This window comes from Photinus pyralis, unplaced genomic scaffold (assembly GCF_008802855.1).
Source record: "Photinus pyralis isolate 1611_PpyrPB1 unplaced genomic scaffold, Ppyr1.3 Ppyr1.4_LG5, whole genome shotgun sequence".
Taxonomy (NCBI): Eukaryota; Metazoa; Arthropoda; class Insecta; order Coleoptera; family Lampyridae; genus Photinus; species Photinus pyralis.
Genome location: NW_022170596.1, coordinates 39893990 through 39910224, shown reverse-complemented (window position 1 = coordinate 39910224; position 16235 = coordinate 39893990). Strand labels below are relative to the sequence as shown.

Sequence of the window (16235 nt, the reverse complement as noted above, 5' to 3'; positions counted from 1 at the left end):
CATATGCGACTCTGCTATGTTAAAAGGAAATTAGGAAAAGGATGAGAATAATGAGCGATGGACACTTTGTAGACACTCCACATCATTAGCTTCAATGTTTCGCTACTACTAAAATTGATCCACGCGCAGCGTTGTATCTTCGATAAGTACTAAGTACGCATCCATATCCCAAATCCCTTGAGGTGCTTGCATTGTACAGGATTTGGGCATTCTTCAGTGAACTGTAAACATGTCTGGGAGGGCGTTTATGGCAAAACATCCCCCGTGGACAATCCGTGCGAAATTCCGACGGACTACCTGCATATAATTGCAAGAAACAAAAATTTAATTAGAGTATTTACAAATATTATCGTATCCATATGTCTAAAAGAGGCCGAAAGAAAAGGATTTGAGTGCCTTCATAAGCGGTAATCACAAACGTGTCCGTTTTACAACTATTGGGGGTGTCACATTTGAGTGCCAGAAATCCAATAAGCATGTTGTTCAAATAAACTGAAGATCGCAAATGTTTTGTTTGGAAGCGGCCGCCTTTAAACAAACTCCAAAATTGCATTTCGCTTTTAACCTTTCTCATCAACCAAAGACATTGGGTATGCCGTTTCAAATTTGGGAAAAAAATCGAAAAATTCTTACCTCAAGATTGAGCACCTCTAAACAGAGTAAGAAAATAAATGTGATTTTCAAAAATGGTTTTTGGTTTAACATGAAAATGTGGAATCTGAAATTAGTGTTAACAATTCGGAAGTGATAAGAATTTGACGAAATTGTAAGTACGAGGGGAGATTTTTATGTAATCTACCTAGCCATGAAAACCCCGAGGAATGGCAATGATTTTTAACTGACAAACAGCCTCAACATTTATAAGTATTCTGAGCACGTGGCGTACAAATTGAAAGAGTTTTGTAATTTTGGTGGCGGTTTGAATGTTGAAAAATGGGTGATCGAAAATTTGAACACAGAAGCGTTATAAAAGTTTTCGCTAAGGAGGGTCAAGGCCCAAAAAATTATCACCGGCGGTGACCCCAAGTGTCTCACTGTGACCCTTCAACAAAATAAGAGTCGATGCAGTGAGTCTCCTCCACCAAAAAAGGCGAAAACTCAATGTTCAGCAAGAAAATTGATGGCAACGGTTTTCTGGGATTGTGAGGGAATTCTGCTGATTGAATACATGCAGAAAAGCACTACGATTACCGGTGATGTTTTTAAAGAGACTATTAAAACCTTAAAGCTGCCATCCGATGGAACTCGCTCAGAATTTTGCCGATAAGACCATACTGCTGCACGACAACTGCTCAAGGCTCAAAAAATTCGACAAGTTATCGATGAATGTGGGTTCCAGGAGTTAAGGCATCCACCCTACAGTCCGGATTTAGCACCTTGCGACCACTATCTCTTCCCCAATTTGAAAAAACATTACGAGGCAAAAGATTTGCTTCTGAAAAGACCTGAAAGTTGCTGTTAGTGGAAGAGCTACCGAAAGAATTTTTTTTAAGGTATCTGTTTATTATGGAAACGGTGGAATAAGTGCATAGGCCTTGAAGGTTCATATGTAGAAAAATTAATTTTGTTTTGTCTTAAATTCCTTTTCTTTCATATCTAGGTAGATTACATAAAAATCTACCCTCGTAATTAATGAAATTGTCTCGGGGAAAACGATATATTGAAGTCGTATCGATTTATAGAAATTTGAAGTTTTAAACTGCAGGTAGGGTGTTTCTCGCGGCAATATGAACTGCGTTGCTAAGGAAACCTTTACTCAAATATCTGTCAATTCATTATTGCTATTTGATTTAAACATTTCGAATTTAATGATTGTTTAGTAGTTATTTTGAATGATATAAAGTTAAAAATGCTTGATTCTGAATTTTCTCTGACTTTACCTGAGTTAGTATAGAAGCAGTGAATGTAGTGTCACAAAAATTGAATACCTATATCTTTACTTATGTGTATATGCGATTATATCCGGGAAAAAAGTACTCACTTTTATAATAATTCCAGGACTCTAGGACCATTCCCCTAGAAGTAGTTCAAAACGGCAGAAGTACGTGGGTCCGGACGAACGGTCGGACGGACAAAACGCAAACAATATCACATTTTTTTTAATTCTTAAAATATGCACTAAAAACACAGGTAATTATTCGATTGAACACAATTAATTAATCAGGTAGCAAATAGCAATTTTGTGATGCGTGGTATAAACATCGATTTCGTCAATATCTTTCACATTCAGTTTTTTTTCAAAGCCATTTTTCGTAAATCTCAAAAGGATTGTTGTTTATATTTTTTAGTGTTATCAGTTTTGATTTACAGTTATCCATTTTCGCTATTCAAACTTACTACCCCTTGAATTTTTAAAATATCGTTGTGCGGTTTTGTATTTTTTACGACTGTTTCTAAAAGTTTGTTAATCGCAGACATGCCAAGCAAAACCGGAGTGGGATAGTGTGATATGTAGGTACCTACCTACGGCAAGCAATTTTCCTGATTTTTCTTTGCGACGTTTCATTTTTGTTCGTAGGTACATTTTGTTTTCAGAGATCTAAATTTCTTTTTTGGTCTACCGTTCTTTCTGTTTTTGACAGGGCCACCCAGCACCCTATACGGTTTGCATGAGTTATGCAGATACATGTGACACACGTAGGAACGATTTCATGAAATCTCAATTTAAGTTATAACGTCCGGGAAGAAAATAAGATCGTTTGCCATTTAATCTTAGTAAATCATAGATATAAAAGGTTCCGAAATATGTAAATGTTTGCTATCCATTAAGCGTCTATTTTTTTCATTCTAAATGAATGGGGCATTTAGTGCTTAAATTGGAAATGTATAAAAAGCGATGCTATTAATCATCATATTAAATGGGAGGTACGTGAGGCTATAACTCGTGGTACCTTGCGTTAAAAGGTAAGACGCCCAAAAACAGGATTATATGAACTTTTATTACGCCATGTCAATATTTCACACAACGCATGGAGGAATTTGCGAATTTCTGTCCTTTAAGTTGAAGACCATTGTGAAGAAGTAATAAGTCAATTATGAAATGCTCTAAATCATTCTGAACTGCCGTAATAAATACATTCAAATTTTGTTTACATTTAAAATTTTTTTTCACGAGTGGGGAATACTTGTTGGGGTGTGGAGTTAAGTTACGATATAAGACCTGACAATTGAAAATGACCAGTCAGTCTACCAACCTTTATTTTGAGTGTTGGACCGTCCGCTACTTATTTGTTTACGTGCATAATGAAATTAATTGTAAGTATTAAATTTTGTAAGAAAATTTCCCATTAAATGCGAGTAATCCGGTTTTTCGATCACTTTTGAATGCCTAACTCCTTTTTTGGGTATTTTTTCCGCGAACTGATTTAAATGTTATCCCTAAGTATTTGATCGGGGTGAACGTTTTGAGAAATTAATTATTATTGATAACAAATACATGTCAGGTTGTTAACCTTAATTCACGTATGTCCTGCAAGAAATTATCTGCCTTGTAAAAAGGACGCTTTGAATTCAAAATCATTACCAGCAACTTCTTTACCTTCAAGAATTAATGAGCTATACATACATTAGACATAATTATTAATAAGAATTTTATTTTTTTTACTATTTTTTTACAACAGCCTTAATGGCATTTGTCATATTAAAGACGTTGGTCACGTCGTTTTCGACATGTATGTCACGCGCTTCCACAAGCGTCGACCAAACAATATAATTGCTATATTAACCTTATTGGGACTTTTTCAATGCGTCCTCAAATAACTGAAAAAAATGCTACATAATTTGCTGCCTCTTAATCAATCTATATTTGTACGAAAGAAGAAATATATAATTATTCACATAAGTACTGATGCTCTAGTTTTAGCGAACTTATTCTAAATTTACCTATACAACCGTGAGGTCCTATAATTGCTTTTACACCTCGTTTGAAAACGATTGGTGTTCGTATTTTATTAAACAGAAACCAACGCGAATTTGATATTCATGCAGAACTGATGCCAAAATTCCAGTTTTTACAAATTGACCACGTCTAACTTGCCTTGAACCTTGAACTGAAGTTGATGCATTGTGACAACTTATAATTAACTTGGGATTTAATGGAATTATTGTTAAATGTAAGCATTGGGTTGTTAAGTCTTACAATCAACAATTTTTTTCTACTGCATTAATACTACCAGCATGCAAAACGCAACTCCCGGTACTTTAGTTAAGTACTACCATTATGTAATTACATGAATGTGCCAGTACTATCCATCAGGTCCGACTGTCTGTCTTAAATGATTCCATATTAGCTAATACGATTTTAGTATCGGACTGGTAAAAATAAAAATTAAATTAAAGAAAATTACCATCCACTTCTTTCACAACAAAATTCATCTTGAGAAAGGTTGCTAAAACCAGTCTATCAGGCCCAGGCAATCCAAAAAAATTCTGTAAATGTACAATGATTATATTTCTAAAATAGGTACCTATACATTCTTGACATTTAATGCCGGTCGACAAAAAAATATTATTTGGAACTAAATTGTTATTTATCTTAGTTCAGGGTCGAAAATCTTTGGAGTATATCGCGGTCCTCAACAAAACCTTCGTTTTATAAAAAGAATGCAGTGAGTATAAAGTATTTAAACAATGGTAAAACCCATATTAAGTATACAGGGTGATTCCTATAGTACCTGCCACCGTTTGGGAGCGTGTAGGTGGCGCGTAGGGGAGTATTTTGATATAGGACACTTGGGGTCGGAAATCTAAAATAAGGGTGCCAGAGCCAAATTTACCTTCTGGAATTTGGCGCCTGTAGGTAGGCAACCCAACCGGCCGGCGGTGCACACGGAGCGATCTCAGGCGGCGATGTGTGGCTGACACTTGATCAGAATTTTGTTTAAACCCACGAAATCCATGTCTGCAACGACGCGTATCAAGTGAATAAACACTATGGCAATAGTATAATAATAGTTGGCTAGATGTAGGAAGTGCATTGAGAACCAACGGTGGCCACGTTGAACACTTGTAAACGTTATTGCTTTTGACTGTCGTTTTCCCTCCTTCCCTCCCATGTCGCTTCCTCGCGCTAACTCGCTCTGCATCGCTCCGCGCGAAACGTCGGTCGGTTGGGTTGCCTACATACAGGCGTGAAATTCCAAAAGATAAATTTGGTTCTGGCGCCCTTATTTTAGATTTCCGACCCCAAGTGTCCTATATCAAAATACTCCCCTAGGCACCCCCTATACGCTCCCAAACGGTGGCAGGTACTATAGGAATCACCCTGTATATTATAGGTAAATTTCACGTACAAAGGGGGACGTCTTATTGATTCACCAGATCCAGATCGTGTAGAAATGTTCCTTGCTGTGTCACCTAATGAATATGGCAATTTTACATATCCTCTGATTTTTGGGTGGATAATACAAAAACTAGTTGAATTAACTTGGCCTTTTGTCATGTCGTCGTGGTGCGAGTGTATAGGACTTTGAGTAATAGGGGCCGCATCTCAAAATGACTGCCGGTAACTAAATGTCGATTAGTACTATCACTCATTTGATACAATATAGGACAACTTAAACCTAATTGATTTGATTTTAATTTTCAAGTTGAACAATGATGAACCTGCCTATAGTCAACAAAATTATTCGGCATAAGTGCCTGCATGAAAAAACGTTTGCATTCTTCTACAGGTGTTCCATTAGGCGTAGTAAAATAGTAAATTACAACCTTCGATATAATTTACATAACCACGTCTTCATATTTAAGCATTTGGTAATTTACATACTATACTATCTGGTTATACTTATTATGTACTAATCTAAATACTATTTTAAATTTTCATTGTGCATTTTTACGAGCTCATTCACTTCAAGGCATCACAAGGAGTTATTTAAGTTACAGTTATTTGGAAAAATTAGCACCCAATATCAAAGTTTGCTCACCCATGTCAAGGGAACTCTTTTCTTTAATTTTACTCTAACTGTGTGTTAAACCAAATTGGCGTAAACTAACAATATACCTGCCTAATAGAGTTCTATTTGTCCGCGAAAATGTTTTTTTTGGTGGTGTCATGGATCGTGTCGAAAGGAGGGAATTCAAAAAAAATCTGGGATTATTCAAAGAGATCCGGAACTTCTGAAGACATCCGATTAAACAGAACCAAGAGATCTAAGGAAATTCCAGTCGATTAGAGATATTTGAAATGTATGGAAGAAATTTCAAGTATGTAAAAAACTCCCTCAATACATGCCAAAAGGAAATACCAAACTTTGTGCTAAAGTATACTGAACTGGAAATAATTTACGACAGTGGTTCTCAGATGTAGAATTTCGACCATTCGTTATTTGGAAAAATAGTTTGTCTCCTAAGCTTCTAAAACCCTGCAATTCGGCTTTAAGTTATTAAACGGCCACATAAACTGTCTTACTATCTTGTCTGACATTTACTTTAATGTTCCTCAAAGATTCGTTCGATCTTCGAGGCTTCTTTACATGAGACCTAATCGAACTCTTTACATTCGTAACAGTCCTCGAAATCGATTGTTGGAGTCATTGAACAAATTTAATGATAAAATCGGTTTATTTAGTATACCTATCTCTCCCGATTTTCAAATGCGCAACAGTACAATAATTTTAACTGAATGTTACGTGTTATCATCAATGTTTAAATTTAATTATTTCGTGTAATCTACTTACGTACACGCAGTTGTTAGGTACGATCATTTATTATTATAGTAAGTACATTATATTGTAAATTGTCCTAGGCGTAAATATACACTATTATATTATTATAAAACTGAATAGGAGCCAGGTTAGAAAAATCACCGGTGTCCTCGCCGGGCACTGGATGATTATTTTTGTGTTTTAAGCCCCAAACTCGCATAATTAGTCACAAAGTTAGGTAATTAAATAAATAAAATAAAACTCAGGGGTATAATCTGAGCCTTGCCTACCCAATTGGGTGCTGATAAGAAGCTACATCATTTACGGCTTATGTGCCCCCCACCATGCGCAAAAGGGTCAAATTATGGTTAACTCTAATTAGAGAAAAAATAGGGAAGGAGTGATATTCCTTAGGTAGCTATATATTGAGCGATCGAATACTGGGAAACCAAATTTATTGAGAATGAACGTTTCACTGCGAATATCCTGGAGATGAATTTTCGGAGATAACTTTTAATGTCCGGGTGAATTCAACTAAAAGTAGTGAAAAACTTCAAAACTCGGGTTTCTTTGGATTTCTTTTAGAGGAGGATTTATTTAAACCCAAAAATCTATAACAATTATTTCATAGTTAGAGAAGAAATAAAATGCAGTGGTTTTTTTAATGAAAACCGTACAATTTTGATCCATCAGTTTTAATCTAAGCTGAGGTTTTGGCTCTAAGTCATGAAAACGAGATCCGTTTTCGCATAGCTTCGGTGAGATCTTGCAGATACTACGTCCAATAGTAATTGTTCAATTTTTGGAAATATGTGGAATTTTTAAAAAGGCATTGGTTTTTTTCGAGAACCGTTATAGAGATTGATATAATTTCATCGGAAATCTACCAGCAAAATGTCTCATCTGAAATTAAACTATAAACCTACCCACTTCCAAAAATGAGTAGGTACATACATATATTAACTGTGAGATACCAATTTATAGCAGTAATCAAGTAGTTACCTATTCCATAATAAAAGCTGCACCGTTTGAATCTTATATTCAAAAGGTGCAAGCTTCTATTTTTTGTGCTGGAGGTGTGAAACCCACGATTTAGCAGTAATCGATAGGTACTACTTTCTGCAAAAAGTAGATTTAGTACCGGTGATCTCTGTTTGTTGAACTGATGGTAATCCATTTTGTATGTAACGTTAGGTACACAAACCTTACGTGAATATCAAATACGTGGGCATTAAATGCCAAACGGATTATATTTCCTATAAATAAGTTATTGCAATAAAACTGTATGGTAATTATTGGCATTGACTTTGACTTTATGGCAATGAACCTTTACATGTGGAAATGTAGGTGTGAATGGCAAATAGGTTCTTTTCTCATATGAGTTACTACATCATTCTTATATCTGTTGTGTTTAGCGAACACATTAATTTGCTATTCCGCAAAGTTCTTTGTACAATAACATCATTTGCATTTGTCAATAACCATGTACTAATCCGTTTTACGCAATAAGCACGTACAAAGATCCGTCTCTGGTCTACCGCCTTTTTGTGCGAAGAGAAATTTCACCTTCTTCGAAGAAATGCGAAATTATGCATGCGTTTTTAAAGGTCACGCCGGTAAATTGCGAAAACGTTTAACGGGTTAGGATGGCAAGCCCAAAAAGTCTTTGCGGTAGAATGCAAAAAAAACACCATTGCAGACAATGACTCAAAATTTCCAAAGGTTAAGGTAAACAAGATGGTATTTAAAAAGTAGGCCGGAAGATTAAAGGTTGAATTTTAAATTCTAGGTGATAAATTGAACCAAATAATTATTCAGCTTTGATTAAGTTATGTCAATAAAAAAAGTTTATTCAGAAAACAGTACATTGATTTTTAATTGCATTTACCTGAGAATGTAACAATGAATACATAAAAAACAAACAATTGATTATTATAATATTATAAGTAATATTAATCGACAAAAATGAATAAGTAATTTTCCACTTTAAAAATAGAACACAGAACATCACGTATGCACGTAGTTTGAAAGATTATTAAAGTGTCACAAAATAATTACATAATGATGGCACTTACCTCTGGTTCAATGCTCTGTCTATTAGGTAGGTACGTACTTCTTCCATACCTTCCTACAAATATTTGGAAATTTACCTATTATTGATTGGATTATCGACACTAATATGTTTAAAAATCCTCCTAATTACATCTAAATGTGTGTGCGGTGCGCTAAATATTTAACAATTCTGTGCTGTGTTTAGGGGTCTGTAACGTTAAGGTGCAAAAATTGAATTGATTATTTTAAAATGTATGAAAACATGGATTGCAGCGACCAGCTCAATCGAATTGGAAATCTGTACACGTACCGTAGACTTCCCGCTGGTATCAAAAGTAATTTTTAAGTACTTATTGATACAGAAAGGCTGTTTGCAGCTAACCTCCCCTACCATAGAAAGTCTCTCATATAGATTTGGCAGAGAATAAAAAACTCAAAAATACAAAAGGTTGAGTATCTCGATTCCAAAAGAAATGTACCTATATGTGTTTTAATGTCTTTATACACCTCGATACATTACTAACCACTTTTTTCCAATAGTTGAGGTAGTTAATATTCAAAATAAAAATGCCCATTTCTCTCAGTTGGGTTGCGCAATAAAATAAAACTTCAATTTCTAGGTGGCCACCCGTACAACTAAATCGACCTCCTTGAATATAATTTTCGGCATAACTTCGGCATGACTGAAATACATGTATAGTACGCTAAGTTGCTAGGAGCCGGCAGGGCGCTAGTGCAGAGTGCTACAGCTTCTGCGGATCATCGTCTGTGCAGTCCCTTGCCATGTTTTGTTAGAGCATCGAAAATGTATTAAACCGACGTGAACCAAAGGGTAACGTTATCAGCATTTTGCACAAGGTTGTATACAGTTTACAGTCACTGAACTGCGTTTTTTCCAAATATTTGGCAAAAAAGGCAAAGTCATAACCAGGATATTAGTGCGGACTACGAAATTGATTCTATTGGAGTACGCAAGTTTTGATAATTATCTTAATTCAGGTCTGCGATAGCCCTTCATCTCTTAAAATAACTTTTAAGGGTGTAAGGATTGCTTTTTTTGTATAATATGATCAAGGTTTTTGAAATGTGAAGCCTCGTAATGTGGTATATAAACGTATACGAACGAGTTAAAGGTTTAAAACCAAAAAGGCAAATGTGAGGCGCTCGGAATATCAGCAAAATTAGAGATGACCTTATATATGTAAAATGGAATAAATGAAAAAAATGAAATAAATGAAATAAATGAAATAAATGAAATAAATGAAATAAATGAGTTAAATGAAATAAATGAAATAAATGAAATAAATGAAATAAATGAAATAAATGAAATAAATGAAATAAATGAAATAAATGAAATAAATGAAATAAATGAAATAAATGAAATAAATGAAATAAATGAAATAAATGAAATAAATGAAATAAATGAAATAAATGAAATAAATGAAATGAAATGAAATAAATGAAATAAATGAAATAAATCAAATAAATGAAATAAATGAAATAAATGAAATAAATGAAATAAATGAAATAAATGAAATAAATGAAATAAATGAAATAAATGAAATAAATGAAATAAATGAAATAAGTGGAAATAAAACAGACAACATAAATTAAATACCAGTTGTTGACGAATCGTTGTCGACAAAGTGTACTGAAATAAAAGATCACTAAAATAAATTCGTTTTCAAAATTAGGGAAACCTAAATCGAAAACTTTTGCAGTTGTATTTTATGGGCAAAGGTACACTCTTAGGTACGCCACAAAAAACCTCTCCATACTCTAAAAATTTTATTTCATCTATGCCGCGCCCATATTTTATTATTGTTTAAAACACAATAAATAAAAGATATTTATGTAAATTAATTCGGATGGTACAGTTTTATGAGGTTATTAGTTATTTGCAACAGCTCACTAAAAGCCTTACCACCAAATTGGTATCCTTGACACACTAGAAATATGTAAGTATATAGCTGTAAAAAGTTTATTCAAATTAACATCGAAAATTTACACAAAAGATCCTATATATTGACATCATCAGACATGTAAAAAAGCAATGTAAATCTGCAGACCACTAGACTGAAAGACAAACGCGAATGCCTCCCTTTTAATATGCAGATTATTATTATAATGTAAAAACGAATCACAGTAATGACGGATTAATTGAGTCACGCATTAATATTGCCAGTTTTTTGGAGTTAATTGCATAGCTGTAACAGCAGCACAGCCTTGAATATCATTCCGGAACCACGTCTGGATTGACGACGTCCTTGCCCAAAATAAAAATTAGTTGATTACTTATTTATATTAATATTGGAATACGAGTATAATTTCCCATTTCACAAGTCTTGGATGAAAAAAATTTGCAAGTCTAATCGCCTTAATTATTACCTACCTACTGGTGTTGATTTATGTATTGTCGCTCTAATCATAAATTTTTGATGACGTGCAACTGTAAATGCCAGGTATAATTATATATCATCAATTTGAAAATTTAGTCCATGATAATAAGTGCAGTCCAATAAATTTTCATAACCCAAAAGGTGAACCCGAAACGACGGTCATTAATAGAATATGCAATAAGTGTGGTCACACCTTACTTCCGTAAATAAAGCAAAAAAAAATTAATTATGCGGAAATAAGTTTTTTGCGTGAATAATTGTGACTTATGAATGAGCTATGTGTAGTCCAGTTTCTTGTTGTAGATCATCACCCTGACAACGTGGACACTTGTGGTGGGTCACTTGTACAGTCCAAACAGTTACCAAGTGCGATATGGTGGCAACCCTTTCTATGGCAATTACAATCCCTATGGAAGCCAGTTGAACCCTTACCCTAATTTCGTGCCCATATTCTCCAACTATTACTACCCCAACCAACAAATACCTTTGGCTGTACCACCCATCAGCGATTATCCAAACATCAATGTGCTCGCCGAGATGCCATACTCAATCAACAAGACGTTTACAGTTGTACCAATGGTTGCAGTGGCACAAGAAACTATTAACTTTCTTTCAAACGCATTAATTATCCAAGTATCGAGGGAACGCCCAACGATGACTATAAAAAATGAACAGGATGCTTTAATCGAGTGCACACCAGCAGTAAAAATTGTTTTAGATCAACCTTTAACTATATACAGCTTACAAACGAGCATCATTTTTCCCACAGATATTAAAATTGAACATAAAGGATTCAAAATTCCTATTCACGTCGGTGCAGTCTTCGCTCCGCTCTCTCAAGACACCTACGTCTCTCCAGAAACACCAGTTAATGTTAACGTCGTATACGCAATCCCTACGAAGCCATTCACAATCGATTATGTAAATAACGACAAGGATGTGATCGTTAATGCGGATAATCAGGCAGTAATTGTCGAAGATCATCAGCCTGACCAACCTCCAAAAAATATTACCATTATAGAGTTTCCAACCGCGGAAGCGGAGCCGACGTTCCAAGTTGATGAGGAAGATGAAGAATTGGGTGAGTGCCGTTTTTTGTATTACGGCTTGGGGGAAGGTTACACGCGAAATTCTTGACGTGACTAGGGATATACACTTTAAAAACAAGTTTAGTTTAAGAAAAATCTCAAGGTAACGTAATTTCATAAATAATTAATTGATCGATTCAAGAATTTTACAAGTACCTACTTAAAAATGTCCTCATTAGGGTGATTACCATTTTTGTATTCGTGTTTTCAGTGAATCGTAACCCACCAGTTGGTGTGGTACCTGCCGGAATTGTTCAATCGACGCAACCGATAGTGAGCACGCAACAGTTCGTGAACTCGAAGGAGTCGCCCATCCTGACGACTTTGAGAGAAGAGGCAGCCAAAAATCGTTTTAGGAATTACGGACGTCCGATTGTTGTTCAATCTGTTTAAGAAAATGTACTCTGTATATATTTAGATTGAATACTAAGGGGGTTATATTTTAATTTTTATCATGTAAATATTGCCATATTAAAACCTTATACCTAGGTGCAACGTAATTATTTGTCAGCTCGTTTGTGAGGGTAAGAAGCATAATTAGGCCTGGTCTAGTGCTGGTCGCCTTTGAAATACTAGGTAGTATACCAGCTCCTTTAATTCTGCTCTGTAGTATCATCTAAAGCCTTGACCCAGTTAAATACATGAATATTTAGGTGAAAAGCCAATGCGATGTGCCTTTATCATATCCGTTATTTAGTACCAAAACATTTGACGACGTGAACTGTGGCCCTCCTTTAGGAGAACGAGACTTGGACTTCTAGAATACATACCTGGGTTGCAGCTCAATAAGGAAAGACGACGACAGATAATAAAATCTATATTATTAAAATAAATAATTTGTACCCTAATTTAAAATATTTAAGTAAAACTCATCTATCAACATTTACATCTTCAACATCTGTTTCAGACTCGCTTATAAGACGTTCTTCAGGAATTCCTCTTCCAGGATGAATTTCGCTCATATGTCGCGATTTTAAATGCCTTTCGAGATCTCTTCTTCTTACAAGGATTTTTCCACACAAATCGCACCTGTAACCCAATAATTAGAAAAGGAAGATAGCGATGTTCCACTTACTTGTACGGTGTATCTCCCTCCGCGTGAAGTCGAACGTGCTTGTTTAAATTACTGGGATCTCCAAAAGGCCGCATGCAAAATTTGCATTTCAACGGTTTGTACCCCGTATGCGTTCTAATGTGAATTTTAAGGCCGTACTTTCTTGAATAACATTTGCCGCAGTACAAACATATGTGTCCCTCTTTCGACTTGCCTAAGCTACTGACTAGTGTTTCCATTTGTGATTCGTCACTCTGAGCGTTGTTGATTAAAATGGCGTCGGGCGAATGATATGATGGATTGAATGTGAAATTTGGCCAAATCGAATACGGTGTGTTTAAGCTATCGTTAAAGGTCATCTTGTGAAATGGTTTAAATGCTGATGTATGAGTGGTGGGTGGCTCTGAATATGGTCGATATAATATCTTGTCGTCTTCTGTCGATAGTGAATTGGTGCAATCGCTTAATTTCGATGGATGACTAGTGGGTCGTTTTATATCGGTAGGGGAAACTGTTCTGGATAGATCCATTGCACTCTTCTGTTTAGGATTTGTGGTCAGTTTGAATGAGAACGCACTGAAAGATTTTGGTGGTGGGTTTATCGAGTCACTTTGAGTAACTAAATTCGCCAATTTCTTCCATAAATCGCAAATTGACTGCCTCTCACAACCTAAAGCTAAATGTAGTTTAAGGGGATTTGGGGACTCGTACAGAGCGGAACATCGTGTACAGATGTACCTTTTCTGCCCTTGTATGTTCGCCGGTGTAAGGAAAACCATCTGTAATAGGGTCAGGATTTCTTCAGAGAACCATAGCAATAACTCTTCTCCGATTGCTATTGACCGTACAGCTTGTAACGTCAAACTTGGGTTTTCTCCCTTGGTCGAACGTTTCAGTCTCAATTGAACGTTATAGCTGTGACAATCTTCTGATATCCGTATTGCTCTAACCCAGTGAACGTCTTTGGACCATACGTGTTCAGAAGAATCATTTAAATCCAACATTTTGCTACCATTTATTCCAACCATTATCTGCAATACAAAAATTAGCACCTATATTTATAAGCTGTCAGGAATAGATTTTGTTAAAAGAAACCGTAATATGAAAACTGCCCCATAAATAAATTGCGCTATTTTAATAAATCCGCGTCTGGGTGTAGCGGCAGCACTGTTTAATCTAAACTAAACGATCCAAGTAATTGTCAGGACAGTGTCACTGGGCATTTCGAATTTTTTTAAATCATGAATAAGGCGAAGCAACCGATAGGGGTTTGGGATAACTTCAAAAACTAATGCTTTTTATTGAAAATTGCACATTTTAACTAGGTATCGGATTCTATTCAGGGAAAATGTAAAGCACTAGAGGACATACGTTGGTAACCTCAAGAGCTTTAACTCATTAGGGAGTGTATTCGAGTGTATATTCAGCAACAGATTTTAGCTCTACCAAAGAATCTAGTTACTCTTTGGCTCTACTATTATACACGTAAAAAGGGTGGTCCTAAATATGATGTTTGTACGAATTACGAAAATGGCTAATTCTCTGGCTTATTTTATGACTACAATTTCGTATAAACATAAACGCTTCGGTACCCATCTACAGAGCATTATAATTTCACGTTTTTTTGTTTGCCTTTATATCTCCTGCAGTTTTTGAAATATTTAGCTCAAATTGGTTATGACAATGGTAGTGCAAATCTACAGAGTGATGTTCTTTCAGGGGTTCATTTTTCTACCATTTATATTTATATTTATATTTATATTTATATTTATATTTATATTTATATTTATATTTATATTTATATTTATATTTATATTTATATTTATATTTATATTTATATTTATACCATTTTCTACCCCTAAACCTTTTTTCGGTGCGCCGGCCGGTGGTAGATTATAAAATAAAAAAATTCATTTTTTGATTTGCTTAAGGAGCGTTCCACACGTATTGACAATTTCTATTGAATGTATTTAAATATTTTCGTTTTTGTGTTATATAAAATTTCATTTAATATACATGTATAGGTATGATGCGTGTGTTGATGCTTAATTCAAAGATCACAACAAAATAAGTAGGTACCTACGAAATTTTCTAAATATTGAGTCAATTGAGTGGAAAAATCTCTATACTTATCTGATCTAAAATTTCTAATGCTTTGATGTGGTTCGTTTAGTATTACCATTGAATAATTTATTATTCAATGGTATTACCTATACATACGGAAAGTGTACGTAAAGAATTTCTCCGTGTAGACGAGGCGTTTTAATTTGTTTAAATTCCACAATGTTGGGATCCAACAAACCCATTTTCCAATGACTGATTGGAATTGTGTGATTTATACAAAATTTTATTATTTAGTTGACAGGTAACTTATTTTGAGTAAGTGTGAGAGTGTCCTATTCAAACATTAAAAGTAATTAATCATTAGGTCATTACATTACTACACGCTCAAAGGCTAGCTTTAAAGTAATTTTGCGCAATATAAAACACTCGTGCATCGGCTTACCTGAACTACGTCGGGATTTCCAATAAGAAATTGGGGTTGTATCGGTGCCGACGTCGCACCTTGAGGAATATTAGTAGCAGCCGTAGCTCTGCCAGGTACTAACAGTTTGGATGAACCATTTAAATCGGAAACTGTGGCCGCGTTTGTCATCCCACATTTACTAACATTACCGAAATGAATAACGGAAAACATCATCTTTGAAAGTGACGTTCAAAGGTTACTACATGTAAAGTTAGAATTTAATTTGCAGGTTGTTAAATATCAACTAGGACGATGTCCTGGTCTCTAACCACTTTAACCACCACCCACCACCCAATCATTGGGGGGTGGTCATTGATATTCACCCCATACTGCGATTTCACTCGCGGTCCAGATCATACAGGGCGCTTACCTATCTTAGTTCTCAATGAAGCGCTTGTAAATCGAATAAGATCTCGAAATTAACTTTGACTATGCAGTATAGAACTTGAATTTTTGACGTAGGTACAAGAA

At 35.1% G+C, this 16235-nt stretch overlaps 2 protein-coding genes across 2 annotated transcripts; one reads left to right on the top strand and one right to left on the bottom strand.

The window, feature by feature from the left end:
- Window positions 1-3134: 3134 nt before the first annotated feature.
- Window positions 3135-12672, top strand: LOC116171645. The gene is made up of 3 exons (XM_031488606.1): window positions 3135-3255; window positions 11399-12176; window positions 12395-12672. The coding sequence occupies exons 1-3, from the start codon at window positions 3244-3246 to the stop codon at window positions 12574-12576; spliced, it is 972 nt and encodes a 323-aa protein (XP_031344466.1). The 5' UTR covers window positions 3135-3243; the 3' UTR covers window positions 12577-12672.
- Window positions 12673-13031: 359 nt separating this feature from the next.
- On the bottom strand, window positions 13032-15893 carry LOC116170739 (zinc finger protein 761). The gene is made up of 3 exons (XM_031487245.1): window positions 15744-15893; window positions 13259-14268; window positions 13032-13212 (listed from the first exon to the last, which is right to left on the bottom strand). Exons 1-3 carry the CDS (start codon window positions 15891-15893, stop codon window positions 13053-13055), a joined length of 1320 nt encoding a protein of 439 aa, XP_031343105.1. The 3' UTR covers window positions 13032-13052.
- Window positions 15894-16235: the final 342 nt, after the last annotated feature.

Coding starts and splice junctions, on each gene's coding strand:
- LOC116171645 (XM_031488606.1), top strand. Junction 12,177..12,394: donor TGAGGAAGATGAAGAATTGG/GTGAGTGCCGTT, acceptor TCGTGTTTTCAG/TGAATCGTAACCCACCAGTT.
- LOC116170739 (XM_031487245.1), bottom strand. CDS start 15,893: ATGACAAACGCGGCCACAGTTTCCGATTTAAATGGTTCATCCAAACTG. Junction 14,269..15,743: donor GAAATCCCGACGTAGTTCAG/GTAAGCCGATGC, acceptor TTTGTATTGCAG/ATAATGGTTGGAATAAATGG. Junction 13,213..13,258: donor GAGGGAGATACACCGTACAA/GTAAGTGGAACA, acceptor ATTGGGTTACAG/GTGCGATTTGTGTGGAAAAA.